Source organism: Amblyomma mixtum, chromosome 10 (genome assembly GCF_055824585.1).
Source record: "Amblyomma mixtum isolate Tamu chromosome 10, ASM5582458v1, whole genome shotgun sequence".
In the NCBI taxonomy this organism is placed as follows: domain Eukaryota; kingdom Metazoa; phylum Arthropoda; class Arachnida; order Ixodida; family Ixodidae; genus Amblyomma; species Amblyomma mixtum.
The window spans coordinates 59,681,812-59,696,128 of NC_143021.1; the positions used below are offsets into that span (position 1 = coordinate 59,681,812).

Below are 14,317 nucleotides of genomic sequence, written 5' to 3' on the forward strand. Positions count from 1 at the left end.
ACTCGTGGGCAAGTTTCAGCTCGTTTCTTTGGGCTTGTTTCGCAAAACCACTGCTTTTTTTTCATTTATCTTGATTTCACAGATTTCGCACCAATTTTCGCTGCTGCGATAGCAGGTATTAGTTATTTTTTCGTTATCTACATTGTTTGATACACTACAGATCAGGCAGTCGTCGGCGAAAGGTCCTAAAACTAATACGCGAAGCAATATCAAAACTATAAATAAAAAAGGCACTAAAGACGGACCTTTAGGTACACCAGAGGTCGCACTTACAAATTACCAGCCGTTGAAAATCAGGTATCAAGATATCTGTTCAAAGACGGAGTGTCGATTGTGGTATAAAAATTAGCCACCCTTTATACGCAATGCCTTATGACCTCGAGGTCATAAGGTCATCTACGTAAGGCATTCGACAACATTTTCCAAGCATGGCTTGTGAGGAGCTCTACTTTAGCGGGAAGCAAGAAACAATACTAAAAGAGTGTCACTTTATTTCCGGTCCACCTTTACATTGCGGCCACTTTTGAAAAATATCCCGCAGACGGTAACCGCAACGGTTAGTGGACAGTTTTCGTTGCAATTCGGCTCCAGTACACGCCGTGTCCAAAATGCAGGCACATACAGAACAGAGCCAACCCCTGGAACGAAATAAGAACAACGTTCCGCTCTTCATAGCCGATTACAAGAAATTTATGAATAGAGCACAAAACCCTGGACACTAGTCTTAAGCAAGCCGTGCTTTAGCTTAATTGACGTAAATGACGCAGAAGAATCTTCTCTTGAGTAATTTCTTAAAGAACTACTGTGAACACAGCTCTACCTTACTTAAATATGATAAAAAGCAGAAATAGGAAATTTTCAGCATTCGTGCACTATCGAAATTCACTGTTTTTCGCGCTTGTTAAAGGTGCACTGAAGAGGAATCTGAATTCGTCTTTTTGCCGCGGGAACTTGATCAACACGTTCTGAGCATTCTTAGAAACTTCGATTTATTGCCCTGTGTGGCTGATTTTCCTAATTAAATCGAATTAACGTCCGGCTCCCGCCTTTTTTAATTCTCCCTCGTACGGTGGGCGGAGTCGACCAACGCGTGGAGTGCCTTGCAGCAAGCTCCGTGGAGGCTTTGCTCTCGCTTTATTTTGTTTTTGCACGTTAAAGAACCCCAGGTGGGCGAAATTTCCGGAGTCCTTCACTACGGCGTCTCTCATAGCCTTAGTCGCTTTGGGACGTTAAACCCCACAAAACCAACCTTTATTTTGTTTTTTAGGTTTCCGTGAATAGATAGTTTCATTGGCAGATAATATAGCCGCAAAATAAGCCCGCAGAAATAAAAATACGCGCGGACTATTTGCTTCTACGGACTACTACGTTTTACTCCGCCGATGGCAGAGCGGCAAGCCGCCGCGGGACTGGCTGAAAGGCACTCCACGCGTTGGTCGACTCCGCCCACCGTGCGAGGGAGAATTAAAAAAAAAAGGCGGGAGCCGGACGTTAATTCGATTTAATTAGGAAAACCAACCACACAGGGCAATGAATCTAGGTTTATAAGAATGCTCGGAAGGTGCATATCGAGTTTCCGCGGCAAAAAGACGAGTTCAGGGCCCGTATTACGGAACTTTGCCAAAAATCTGTCAAAAGTTATTGACAGTGACGTCAAAATGACGAAACGATGTGACGTCGACGCCTGACGTAAAATTGACGCAACGAGGAATCAGCCAATTACAGCAGAGCGGCGCCCCGAAGCATTTGCCTGCACGACGAGGGACCGTCGGCCAAATTTTTGCTAAAAGAGTAAAGAAATGCACAGCGATAAAAATATTTACTATTTTATTTTGCCAGAAAAGGACGTTTAAAGCTAAAAAATATTAAGGAAAATAAGAAGCGCAAGAAGTTAGGCTATTAAATTTCCTCGTGGGTAACTTTTGCTGCCGCGGGGTTGCGCAGACGGCGGTAAAACGTCAACAAGCCGCTTTGCACGGAAACAGCTGTTCCACGCTTTGATACTGTTTCCTTACACGGCGTCGAAAATCAAGGTACTGTGCGGTTGATCTAAGTGCGGAAAAATCGACGAAGCCAACTTGTTAAGGTCTGTGTTGTTCGGCTTTTACGATCGATGACAGAAGTGTCAGAGCGTGAAGCGTTGTATGTGATGTGTGGTCGTCTGTTTCTTTTTCATCGACCGGCAAACAGAAGACGACCACGAAGTGCGATTTGCAGGGGAAAATAAAGTTCTTTGCCAGCATAAGCATGTATTATTTGTATGTAGCTGTGGCACCGAGGTGTCGTCGGCTGCCGAAGCTTGCATGAAAGCCGCCGGTCGCAAATAACCGCTGTGCACACAGCACCCGCTGCTGCACCGACAACGCACTCGCGCGCACACCTCCCAATTCATCGGCGAGTTCGTCGCACAGCCACACCGCAGTCTGCTTCTCCAGTCGAAAAAGGCGTCGGAACAGCTTGTCCAGCAAGTCAAACGCGTCTTCGTACGCCCTCCTTCGCCGTTGCTCGCGTCGCCGCAGCCGCCTCAGTCTTACAGCCACATACGCCGCCGCTGCCGCCGCCGCCATTTTCTGTCAAAAACTCCACGGTCCAATTTTGACCGCCTCGAAGCCGTAAAAAAAAAACGTCAAAATGCGCCTGCATAATTAGGCGTGCAACGTCACCACTTCTGTCATGTCCGTGACGTAAACGCGAGCCACCCATGACGCAAGAAAAAAACATGGCCGCCGGCCACGGCCGACCAATAGGAGCGCGGCTATGGCGGGGCTTTTTGACGAGTTTTTGACAAGATTTTGATTTGACAGTTCCGTAATACGGGCCCAGATTCCTCTTTAGTGCACCTTTAAGGTAAAATGAGAACCACCTGAAATTTGCCTGTACCACTTAACAGTAGCTGCCTGTACTGAACTGTACTGTAGCGTGCTCTTGCGCACGCAGACATAGACACTGTTTCCATATTGTGTGAAATACTACACTACATACATATGGAGTCACCCTTATATCACATTTGATTTCACAGCTCCACGTGTTATGTCACAACCCTCTAGACTGATCCAACTGTTCCACACACACTGGCGACGACGCGCCAACTACGTCGGGTCCGCCTCTTTACGGGACCCTTAAAGGTATCACGTTACAAAATATTAACATGGGTGCAACACGAAAGCGGCAGTGGGAAGAAAAAGAAAATATAATTTTTAGGACTAGCTTCAGCTTGATGTCCCACAAGAGAGTAGTGGGAAATCCTTGACGCACTAGTTACCGGCATTTTCACGGCCCACAGAGCAGTGAGCTGCGCTGGCCTGGCTCTCGTGATTGGCGACTCGTAAATTTTTACTCGCCACTCTGGATATATATAACCCAGAGGTGTTTTATTCAATAACTACCCTGATGACGTGGAACGCAGAGCGCGTGTATACGGATATTTTCGGCGTTAATTACCCCTCAGTAGCGTTAATATCCACTTGAGCTTTAAATAGCTAAATAGCTAAAATATACAGTCGAGACAATATTTAAACGGACCTTGTTGGTTGTAACTGAGGTTCGTAGTAAGTGGACTTCCCGATTACAGCACAAGTGCAATGTCAAGCGAAAGTTGCGTTTATTCCATCAAAATGTCCATTTGGAACTCTGCTGCTTTATTATGTCACCAACTGATTTTTCCAGGCTTTGCAGAGTGTTAATGTGCTTCTTGCCGAAATCATTCTAGCAAAAGAGCTCCTTTAGGGATGCAACATTGTGACGGTTACTGCAGTGCGGCGAACAGGGAAACAGCGAGAATGGCTCCTAAACGAAACTCCTTATTTGAGTGTACTTGCGCCCACAAAGAACTGAATCACTTGGCGGCGTAGCAACAAGCGTGCTCGGCGGTCATCGAACAGAACGCCGACCACTGTCGGCAATGCTCTTTTTAATGCTTATAGCGAACTTTCGAGATAAAGCTTGGAAACTTACTAGAACACTCTGGAACAGCGTAGAATCGGCTCCGCCTGGATAAGATCAATCGATATAAATCTAGGCGCGTCTTACATCACAACTAAAGCTATAAAGCGGCGTGCCGGTAGCTTTGAAGAATGAGCAAACAGCACTACAAAGATTCGCGGCATTACTCCCCTCTCAAAGAAGCATCGACCCTATGCGTCAGAACACAATGCAGCTGCAAAGAAAAAACGGATTGTGGAAAAATACATACTGGACGCGGAAACACGCCGTCCTTTAGCGCGCATAATATGGCTTTAGGTTTGGTTTATAAGGCTTTAACGTCCCAAAGCAACTCAGGCTATGAGGCACGCTGTGGTGAAGAGCTCCGGAAATTTCGACCACCTGGGGTTCTTTACCGTGCACTTACATCCCACAGTACAAAGGCTTTAGAGTTTCGCCTTCATCGAAATCAGGCCGCCGCGGCAGGGATCGAACCCGCGTCTCTTCACTGCAAACTCAAATAAGCCCAAATAGGAGTATAAATAGCTTGTGTCCGCTTTTAAACTCCTTATTTAAAATTGCGCAATCGACTTTAAGTAGTAAAAATGAGGAAATCCTCCTTTTTTACCGCTGTCACGAAATGGAGGAGTAAAATAAAGTATTCACATGATTTTACTACTTTTCCAAGCAGGAGCATATCGGCTTCAATACTCCTTCAGACCCTTTATGCACTCCTTAGTGTCTGCACGCCGCCTAGTGGCAGCTGCCGGTTCGCTGCACTTGCAGGTGACGACGCCTGCTCGCTCGTCGCTGCCTGCTCGCTTCTGCTTTTTCTGCTTCAAGCCCGTTTGTCATGTTACAAGACACCGGATCGTCGCAGCCTTGCGCAGCAGTGTGCTCTGCACAGACAGTTCCTGTGAAGTCTCCAGTGTGTTCGGAGAACGCTTGGTGTTGCATCGCCTACGACGGCAGTCCGCGAGAGGCTTAGCCAGCCTAGCTCAGTCGAACCAACATGGCGGTGTGTGACGCGTCGACCTGCCCGCAGCCGCCAGCTTGCCGCCCGCTCCTTTTCGCGCGCTTGTCGGGACATAAGAGACTGGACATCATCGACCTTAGCAGCAAGATGCTGCAATGAACGTCTCACTCAAGCCAGCAATATGTGCAGAAGCAGCGGCTGGTCGTTCATTGTCTGCGCAGCATACAAGTGTTGGCTGCTGCCGTTTCGCCGCGCCGACATGGCGGTGTGTGTGTGACGTATCAGTTTTCTCGACACCGACGGCCCCTCGTTCTTTCGCTGTATTACAGCAAGAATACAAAAGACCGGATTATCATCGTCGTGTATAGCGGCAAGCAGTATTAAACTCTCCTTTGATGCCACATACGCGCATGCACTTAACGCCGCTCCCTTTTCAGTGTGCGAAGGCTTGCTGTGAACTCCGGGTGCACGGAGACGAAAGGCTTCATCGTCGTCCGGAGGAGTCAGCTCACACAGAGGTCATTAAGTAAGCATCTAGAAATTTGTTGTTGCATGCGGCTGAAAAAGAGTGTGGCACTGCAGTCGTGGCTGTTTACGTTAATATGTACGACTGGAAGTAGGGTCAATTCTTCTAGGGACCAAATTTTCTCCATGCGTTCTCGCCCCATGAATGTGGAAAAGCTGTACAGGCAATGAGCAGGTGAAAATGCACAGCCTTGGGGTCCGGAAATTTTTGTCACGTTATTACGAACAGTGCTGAGAACAAACCATTGCCTGCCCTAATGTGTTGCTTCCTTTCCTGTGTTTTAAGAGAGGGCCTTGTTATGCAAAGAATGCAAGCGATTTTTTTCTTTTCAGTCATAGCACAGGACATGGCGAAGCCTTAGCGCTCAAGCAGATTGCCTAAATTGTTACATTTTCCGAGTTGGTGGCGTCTTACCGTAGCAGCGATTGTCGGCAGCGGACATGAGGTGGCAACCATACTGAGCGTTGCATTTCTGGATCGTTAGGCGTCTAGTTCCAAAATGTGGTATCTTGTAAGCTCTTCGCATTTGAAAAATGTGAAAAGAAGTTGCCTCTTCGCGTGCAGTTTCCGAACACATTCCATTATGTGAAACTCGTGGAGGCAAGCGTTCCGGTTCGGACTGCTGATCCCGGGAAGGTAGCGAAAGAAAAAAAATAAAGCATACGCTAGAATACAAGATCCCCTGCTCGAGCTGGACATAGTACATTGGCGAAACCAAGCACTTCCCTGAAAAATTGAAGCAGCACAAAGCGGATGTCAAACAAATTAATAAGGAACGAAGCGCGGGTTGACAAGACTGACTTCAAGGGAACTCTTGTGCTGGACACTGAGCCGCACCCGCGCAGGACGCTCTTACTTGAGTCACGGCACATTCAGCAGACGCAAGGAAATGTTATACTCTCCCTAGAAACCCTGTCCCCCTCTTGCATCAACTGTCTACGAGCAGTGACCCGGAGGATGACTAATCGAAGGCTTAAAAAACGCGTTGTGACTCGCTCGCAGTCGCACCTGGTAAGAACCAAGAAGGTTCCGTCGTGTTTCTTTTTTCGCTTTTTTTTGGTTGGCGTTCTTTCCTACTTAAATTCCTTTCCCAGCCAGATAGACCTGTGTAGAATGTTTTCTTTTGAATCCTGGCAACGAATGTGAGGACAAAGCATAACAGAAGACAGGTGGCGGCGGGAGGGTGGGTCTGGTGGTAGCTTTCTATTCCTAACAGTGCCTGCTACGTTAGTCACCCTTGCCCTGCCTTTGACCTGTACCACGCTTTGTGCTTTGTATCAAGCGGCCGTGCCTTTACACAGAATGACGACGCCCTCAAAATGCACGGCTGCGGGTTCGCCCATCAAGGAAATAGCGCTTTGCATACACGCAGTGGAAGCTCACATGCAGTCTTTTGTTTGCATGTTCTGATTTCAATAATTGGTCCTGATATGGTGCCTGGAATGTGTGGGGAACCTTCTGACAAGTGAAAAAGAAAATTATATCGCAATGCTTCTTGCAGTGCCGGAACGCAGACAAAGGCAGCGCGAATGCGCAAGTGCCTCAGTAAGACCATTTTATTTTTTTAGTTTTATTCTTTAGGGGAAAAATGTTCCCCATCGACGCTGCTTCCCATTCGCCGTATTGCCTTAACGTTTACGAAAGCGGCTCTCCGGAATTTTTGATTCCCTGAAAAACGCGTTTAGCCGCTGTCATGCGACAGGGTACAGATATGTATTATAGCTAGTTGATTACCTACTATGTTCTACTAGCTAATCTTTTGTCACGAAAAACGTTTAAACTTCAACAACACCTACTTTATGGAAAAGTGCACTCTGAACTGCTTTGGGAACTTGACTTCTACACTTGAAGCACATCATACTTCAAGCTTAGAGGTGTAATTCCTCTGATGCACTTTTTTTCTAATCTTTCTTTCAGAAGGAGCCTCCTTTGACGTCGTGCCTTTTAATCAGCGATAGCATGACATGCCCGTATGTTGACAGCAAAGCATTTCAAGGTTCCCTCCTTGCTTTCTAGTGTGGCATCTCTATTTTTATTCTTTGGGATATTTCAACTCTGCAGCCAAAGACAGCGCGGGTTAAGGCACTCTTCTTTTCTACAGGGGCCAAGACATTGGTTCTTTGTAACCATCGAAAGCAAGCTGCCGAACACTTGGTTCAAATGTTTTGTACACAATAAAATATTGTTTGAAATAAATTACTGCAATTTCATCGACGCATTTATCCTGGGAAGGCATTAAAATGAGCCTTCCATAGGAATACTTCATTTCAAATGGGCTTCCTCATCAAGTGAAATAATAAACTCGTCTGGGCATCATGAATGTTACCTTATAGTAAGAGAAATTGCTAAAAAAATTTCCTGTCAAAACTACTTAACAGGAACAGGCACGTACTCCTGAAATGTACTATAAAAGTAGCTGAAAAGGAGTATATAATACTTCTGTTAATTGCCATGCTAACTCCTTTGTGATCGCAAATTTACTCCTAAATAAACTCCCGTCTAGGGAGCGGTAACACTTCACTCCTTCCAGCACTCCGAAAGTACCCCTTCAAACAAAGGAGTAGACGATATACTCCTATTCTGAGGAGTATCAAAACCCCTTTTCGGGAGTGCGCTACGCGATGAGTCATTTACTCCTTTTTGGGAGTTTTTCGGTTTGCAGTGTTGGGTCAGCAGCCGAGCGCCGTAACCACTGAGCCACTGCGGTGGAAATATGGCTTTAGACGGACGACATGGACAACCTCCGGTCGTACGCGGCGTCGCTGGGATGCAGTCATTACGTTAGGGATGACTTTATAGTCCAGTTCGCTTAGCCGACGAAGAACCATGAGCGGGCCGAAATAGCGGTGCAAAAGCTTTTCACTCAATGCGCGGCAGCGAATAGGCGTACAAACCCAGACTCGGTCTCCTGGCTTCTATTCCCCGTTGCGTCTTCCTTGGTTGTAGCGTCTGCCGTCGGTCCGCTGCTGGTCTTTGATCCGTAATCTAGTAAGTCTTCGGGCTTCTTCGGCGGCCTGAAGATAGGCGGCGACGCCGACGTTATCTTCTTCGGTAACATTGGGCAGCATGGCGTCTAGCCTGGTCGGGGCCTCCCTGCCATGAACGAGCCTAAAAAGAGTCATCTGGGTGGTCTCCTGCACTGCGGTGTTGTGGGCGAAGACGATGTAAGGCATGATAACTCCCCAGGTCTTGTGTTCGGCATCGACATATTTGGCGAGCATATCGGCAATAGCTTTGTTCAGGCGCTCGCTCAGTCCGTTGGTTTGCGGGTGGTATGCAGTTGTCCTCCGGTGGCTGGTTTGGCTGTAACGCAGGATGGCTTGCGTCAGTTCCGCCGTGAATACTGTTCCTCTGTCCGTGATGCGTATATCGGGGGCACCGTGTCAGAGAAGAATGCACTCCACGAAAAATTTGGCGAGTTCTGCTGCTGTTTCGTTCGGTAAGGCTCTTGCCTCGGCGTAGCGGGTCAGGTAGTCGGTCGCTATAATGATCCACTTATTTCGAAATGTTGACTTCGGGAAAGGGCCAAGCAAGTACAGGCGCGGACAGAGGTAAACGGAGCGCGCCGCACAGAAAAGAACTGCGTGTCAGCGCCGCCTAGCCGAACCAGACAAAAGCTCAAAAGCGCCAAGCGCATGTGCAGGCCCCCTACCGGCGCGACCCCCTCATTGCTCCGCTTGCCTCGCATTCGGCCCGCGTCTATGTCATGCTGATGATGATCGCGATTGGATGGCCGCTCCCTGTGTAGCGAGCGGGCATTTCGGAAGGCACAGACCGTTGCCTTGATAAGGTAGATTCCGCAGGGACGACACTACCATTATTCCACTTGATCTGAGACAGCTGGATGCGTGTCACCATCAAAAATAGCCCGCGTCCTTCGAACTTTTGTTGCCTCTTGGATTCGGGTTGGGGGTTCGATTATTAGAGTTGGTTTTCGCATTGCTCCTATCAGGAACGAATACTGCGGCAATGCATGCGCCTTGTGAGTCTGTCGTGCAGAACACTGCTTCTGCACTGGAACCTCGCCTAGTAGCCCAGCTTAAAATGAGACGAAACCGTCGCTGCGGGTGCTTTTTGCACTGCGATCAAGCTTCCCGAGGATAGTGACTGTTCCCTGAGGAGCTGGAAGCATTTGCTGGGTTGCAACGCATATATTCTAAAACAGACCAATGTCTATATGTAACCGGCCGCATGAAGTAATATAACTCGCTCAGAGGAGTTATGATTGCTGGCCGGTGTCTGTCGTGGTTCATTCTCTGATTAGTGGGCGCACACAGGAGCTTTTATGCCGAATTTCGAACGCGCGGCTCGGACTAGTGACGCACCACTGCCGCGGCATTTACGTGTGCGAGACAGTGGCTGCTTGTAGTCGCCCGAAAATCCGAAGGTGTGCGTAAGGCAATTACCCGAGCTTTATCACTCAGCTCAGTTTTCACTCACGAAACGCATAACGAATTACCCAATTTTCCTTCCTTTAACTTTCCACGTATGCGGGATTCCAGCTTTGAACCTGATGGTATTGTGAAAATAATCGACTCTTTGAAATTAACTTCCTCAGGTGGTGTTGACGGAATTAATACTAAAGTGTAGAAAAATACAAAACATCCTACTAGCACCACATTGTCTCTTATCTTTCAGCAATCCGTTTCATCAGCCATCATACCACATGACTTTAAAATAGGCAAGGTCATCCCAGTCGCCAAAAAAGGACCTTCAACTTCTTGCCATAACTATCGACCAATATCTATCACGTGTATCACTTGTAAACTAATGGAAGATATGATTTTCTCTCAAATTATAAAATTCCTTGTGTCCGTCAACTTTTTCAACCCTAACCAGCATGGCTTCCTAAAAGGTTTATCTTGCGAAACACGATTAGCCCTTTTTATTAATGACCTCAGCTCTAGCATTGACCACAACGTTCCTATCGACGCCCTCTTCTTCGATTTTGTAAAAGCTTTTGATGAAGTTCCTCACAAACGACTATTCCTAAAACTTTCACGTCACAATCTTAACAAATCTGTCTTTAATTGTATATGCAGCTTCCTCACTAATCGACAGGAATTTTTTTTTGCTAATAAATGTTCATCTTCTTATTCCTCTGTTATATCTGGGGCACCTCAAGGCACCGTCTTGGGCCCCCGTCTTTTTCTCATATAAATGATTTGACCGCTAATATATGTTCTAAAATTCGCATGTGCGCTGATGATTGCGTTATCTACCGGCCTATAACTAAACGCGTTGACATTTTCCTTCTACAGTCTGACATACAGCACGTACTAACCTTGTGTAATACATGGCTAATGTCCTTAAATGTGAAAAAAAAACATCTCTGCTATCATTCCACCGACGTCATTCACAACGATCTTCAAGATATCTAATCGGGAATGCAGAAATCTCTTCAGTATCAACATACAAGTATATAGGCATCCATTTGACACCTCATCTAAATTGGTCTTTTGGTTTGGTTTGGTTTTATGGGGTTTAACGTCCCAAAGCGACTGAGGCTATGAGAAACGCCGTAGTGAAGGGCTCCGGAAATTTCGACCACCTGGGGTTCTTTAACGTGCACTGGCATCGCACAGTACACGGGCCTACAGAATTTCTCCTCTAAAGAAATTCCGCCGCCGCGGCCGGAATCGAACCCGCGTCTTTTGGGTCAGCAGCCGAGCACCATAGCCACTGAGCCACCGCGGCGGCTAAATTCGTCTTTTCATATTGCCACGTATCATTGCAGTGTTCACGCTCAAGGCTGCAGGAAAGAGCTGTTATCATTTTTGTTCTTGAAGCGAGAAGCGACCAGTCTAATCTCGATTGATCGCAGCCATGAAAGGCTGCATCTAGGTTTTTCCAGATTACCGTAGAAGATCTTGTCCTGCTATCTGGAAGTTTCCTTGCCGGCTTTAAATTGAACGATGCCGCGAGCAGCGGGCATTCGTAGTTCGACAGCTGACGAGCACGTTTGTTGCTTACGCCGCCGCCGAGTGATTCATATCTTTTGCGGGTGCAAGTCAGCCCAAATAAAGAGCTTCGTTTGCAAGGCTTGTTGCTGTTTTCCTGGCTGCTGGATTGCCGTCACTACAACGTGACATCTGGTGGAGGTGCTGGGTAGCCTTCCAGGTACCGGACAACCCCTGCAATTCGTGACGCCAGCCCTTTTAGTTATTCACCGGAAGACCCGACTGTAGTCTACCACACAGCCTCTGGAGCCTCCAGCCATGACTTACGCCGCAGCAGCACGCCGTCCTGTACCTCGACGACGGGACCCAAGCCCCTATCGCCCTTAGCCAGCTGCGCTGGAGCGCCGCCCTCTCGCCCCAACTCGCACGTCCTACGAGCGTTGTACACGGCCGAGGAAATGCGTCGAGTGGAGAACACCCGACCAGCGCCGCCCACAATGCTTCCACTGCGGAGAAGCCAGTCACATTCTCCGGTACTGCCCATACAGGAGAATGGACATCCGAGGGTTTCCTTACGACGCCCCACGACCCCGACCCGGCCAGCGACCAGCCGAAATCGAGGAATTTTTGCAGAAGGATACTGATCGCCGAGCTGCCTATCGCGTTCTCCGTCGCAATCGTCACCGCGCTAAGTATCTCCTAGCCGAGGGCACGCAGTGCGTGGACGCTTCCCCAGCCCCGAAGGTTAAACTGAATAAAGCAGCCTCTGGAGGTGAGGTTGCTTCTGAGCGCAAGAACTAAGATCCTACATCGACGAAAACAGAAGACCATGCCCCCTACGACGACGACGAACCCTACGACAGCGACGACGCCTACGACAACGACGACCCCTACCACGACGACGACCCCTACCACGACGACGATCCCTACCACGACGACGATCCCTACGACGACGACGATCCCTACGACGACGACTACTACGACGACAAATACGACGTCAAAAACTACGACAACAGCGACGACAACACCGACGACGAAATGACCAGACTTGAAGCTTTTACCGCTGCCCTTACACATTATTACGAACGCTAAAGGACTCTAAGTTCTGGAAGCATTCTCCGTGTTTAATTTCATTTTAAAGCATCGAGACGATGCTTTTTTGGAAGGGGGGTAATGCCACGTATCATTGTAGTGTTCACGCTCAAGGCTGCAGGAAAGAGCTGTTATCATTTTTGTTCTTGACGCGAGAAGCGACCAGTCTAATCTCGTTTGATCGCAGCCATGAAAGGCTGCATCTAGGTTTTTCCAGATTACTGTAGAAGATCTTGTCCTGCTATCTGGAAGTTGTCTTGCCGGCTTTAAATGAACGATGCCGCGAGCAGCGGGCATTCGTTGTTCGACAACTGACGAGCACGTTTGTTGCTTACGCCGCCGCCGAGTGATTCAGTTCTTTTGCGGGTGCAAGTCAGCCCAAATAAAGAGCTTCGTTTGCAAGGCTTGCTGCTGTTTTCCTGACTGCTGGATTGCCGTCACTACAACGTGACAATATATCTCAAGTTACTAACGAGGCAAATCGCGTCCTTACTTATTTCCGACGAACCCTGCGACTAGCACCCCCATCTGTGAAATCCCTTGTTTATCTCACACTTATTCGTCCCAAATTAGAATATGCATTCGCGGTCTGGGACCCTCATCAAAATAACCTTTCCACTACTCTCGAATCTGTACAAAATCGCTTAGCTCGTTTCATTTTCTCAGGCTGTTCTTATCATGTAAGTGCAACTGTACTAAAACGCTATGCTCATCTCACCCGGTTAGCGAACCGCCGAAAAATTTCCAGACTGTGTCTGTTTCATAAGTTCTATTATCATCCATTGCTTAACTCCAATATCAGCCCCGCACATCGCATCTTCAATCGCACAAGCCACGCGAAGGCCGTCTATCCTCCCCCTGCCCGCCCTTCTGCGCATCTGTCATCATTTTTCGTTCATACAGCAAGGGACTGGAATGACCTGCCAAACGCAATCGTGGATCTGACCAACTTACCATCATTCAAATCATCCATCGAAGAAATGTTCTGCTGAGTATTCCACCCCCTCATGTAGTACCCCTTGTAGTGCCAGAGCCCACATTTTGCTGGCTGGCCTCTCTGGAAACAAGCGCTGCGCGCCCGCCGTCGCTCAAAGCAGGCCCAGACTCTCTCGGACAAGTGGCGACATGCAGCGTGACTCATCCCTCCGCCTAGGCGCCGACACGGACCCTTCCTCCTCTCCTCCTCTCCGTCGGTGCGAACTCCTCCGACGCTCGCCGGCTCTCGACCATTGGTCTAATTTGAACGGTGGCCAGTGATTGGAGGATTTGAACGGCTGGCTGCCGTAACCGTTACCAGTGGCTATAAAAACGGAGCCGCGCTGAACCCGAGCAGCAGACGGGCAGCAGAAGAGCCATCACGCCGGAGCTACGCTCGCCGCCGGGGCCGCCCTTCTTCTGTGTCCCTGCCCTTGGTGCTCTTGACTCTTGTATTATGTAAAAGCCCTTGTGCATACTGTACATAAACGTCCTTTTACTCACCATCGCCTCGACCGTTTCCTGGCTCGGACTCCCAGTCCCAACAGTGGATGGCAGCTGCGGGATCGACCGGCGTCAGCTACCTCGGCGCGGTGAGTGCCTGATGTTTTCCCCTCAATTCGCCAGACTGCTCTATCACACGTGATTGTAGTTTAGAGTAGGGCTGTATGTTGCACTGGAGAGAGCTTTGCTGTTTCGAGCCAAGTCGGAGTGCTTTGAAACGAAAGCGGGTGCAGAGGGAGTAAACGAGGCGTTGTTGGAAAGAATGACTTGCGCGTGTCGTACTAGTAGCGCTATAGTAGTGAACGGCAAGGGAATTCTAAGAAAAGGGCAAACTACAAGAGGCTATTGTGCGCGATGGAGAACTTCAAAGTGAAGGAACTCATCGAAATTTGTGAGGAGTTGGGCATTGATTTGGGCCCCACA

The 14,317-nt window shown here is 48.3% G+C and overlaps 1 protein-coding gene across 1 annotated transcript in view; it reads right to left on the reverse strand.

Annotated features, from left to right (window-relative positions):
* Positions 1-517: 517 nt before the first annotated feature.
* The window catches only part of LOC149325901 (uncharacterized), a 45,832-nt gene continuing 32,032 nt past the window's right edge, over positions 518-14,317 (reverse strand). Inside the window, exon 5 of the mRNA XM_089563257.1 lies at positions 518-638. Coding sequence (XP_089419383.1) covers positions 558-638 — 81 coding nt within the window. The 3' untranslated portion in view covers positions 518-557. The remainder of the gene's footprint in view (positions 639-14,317) is intronic.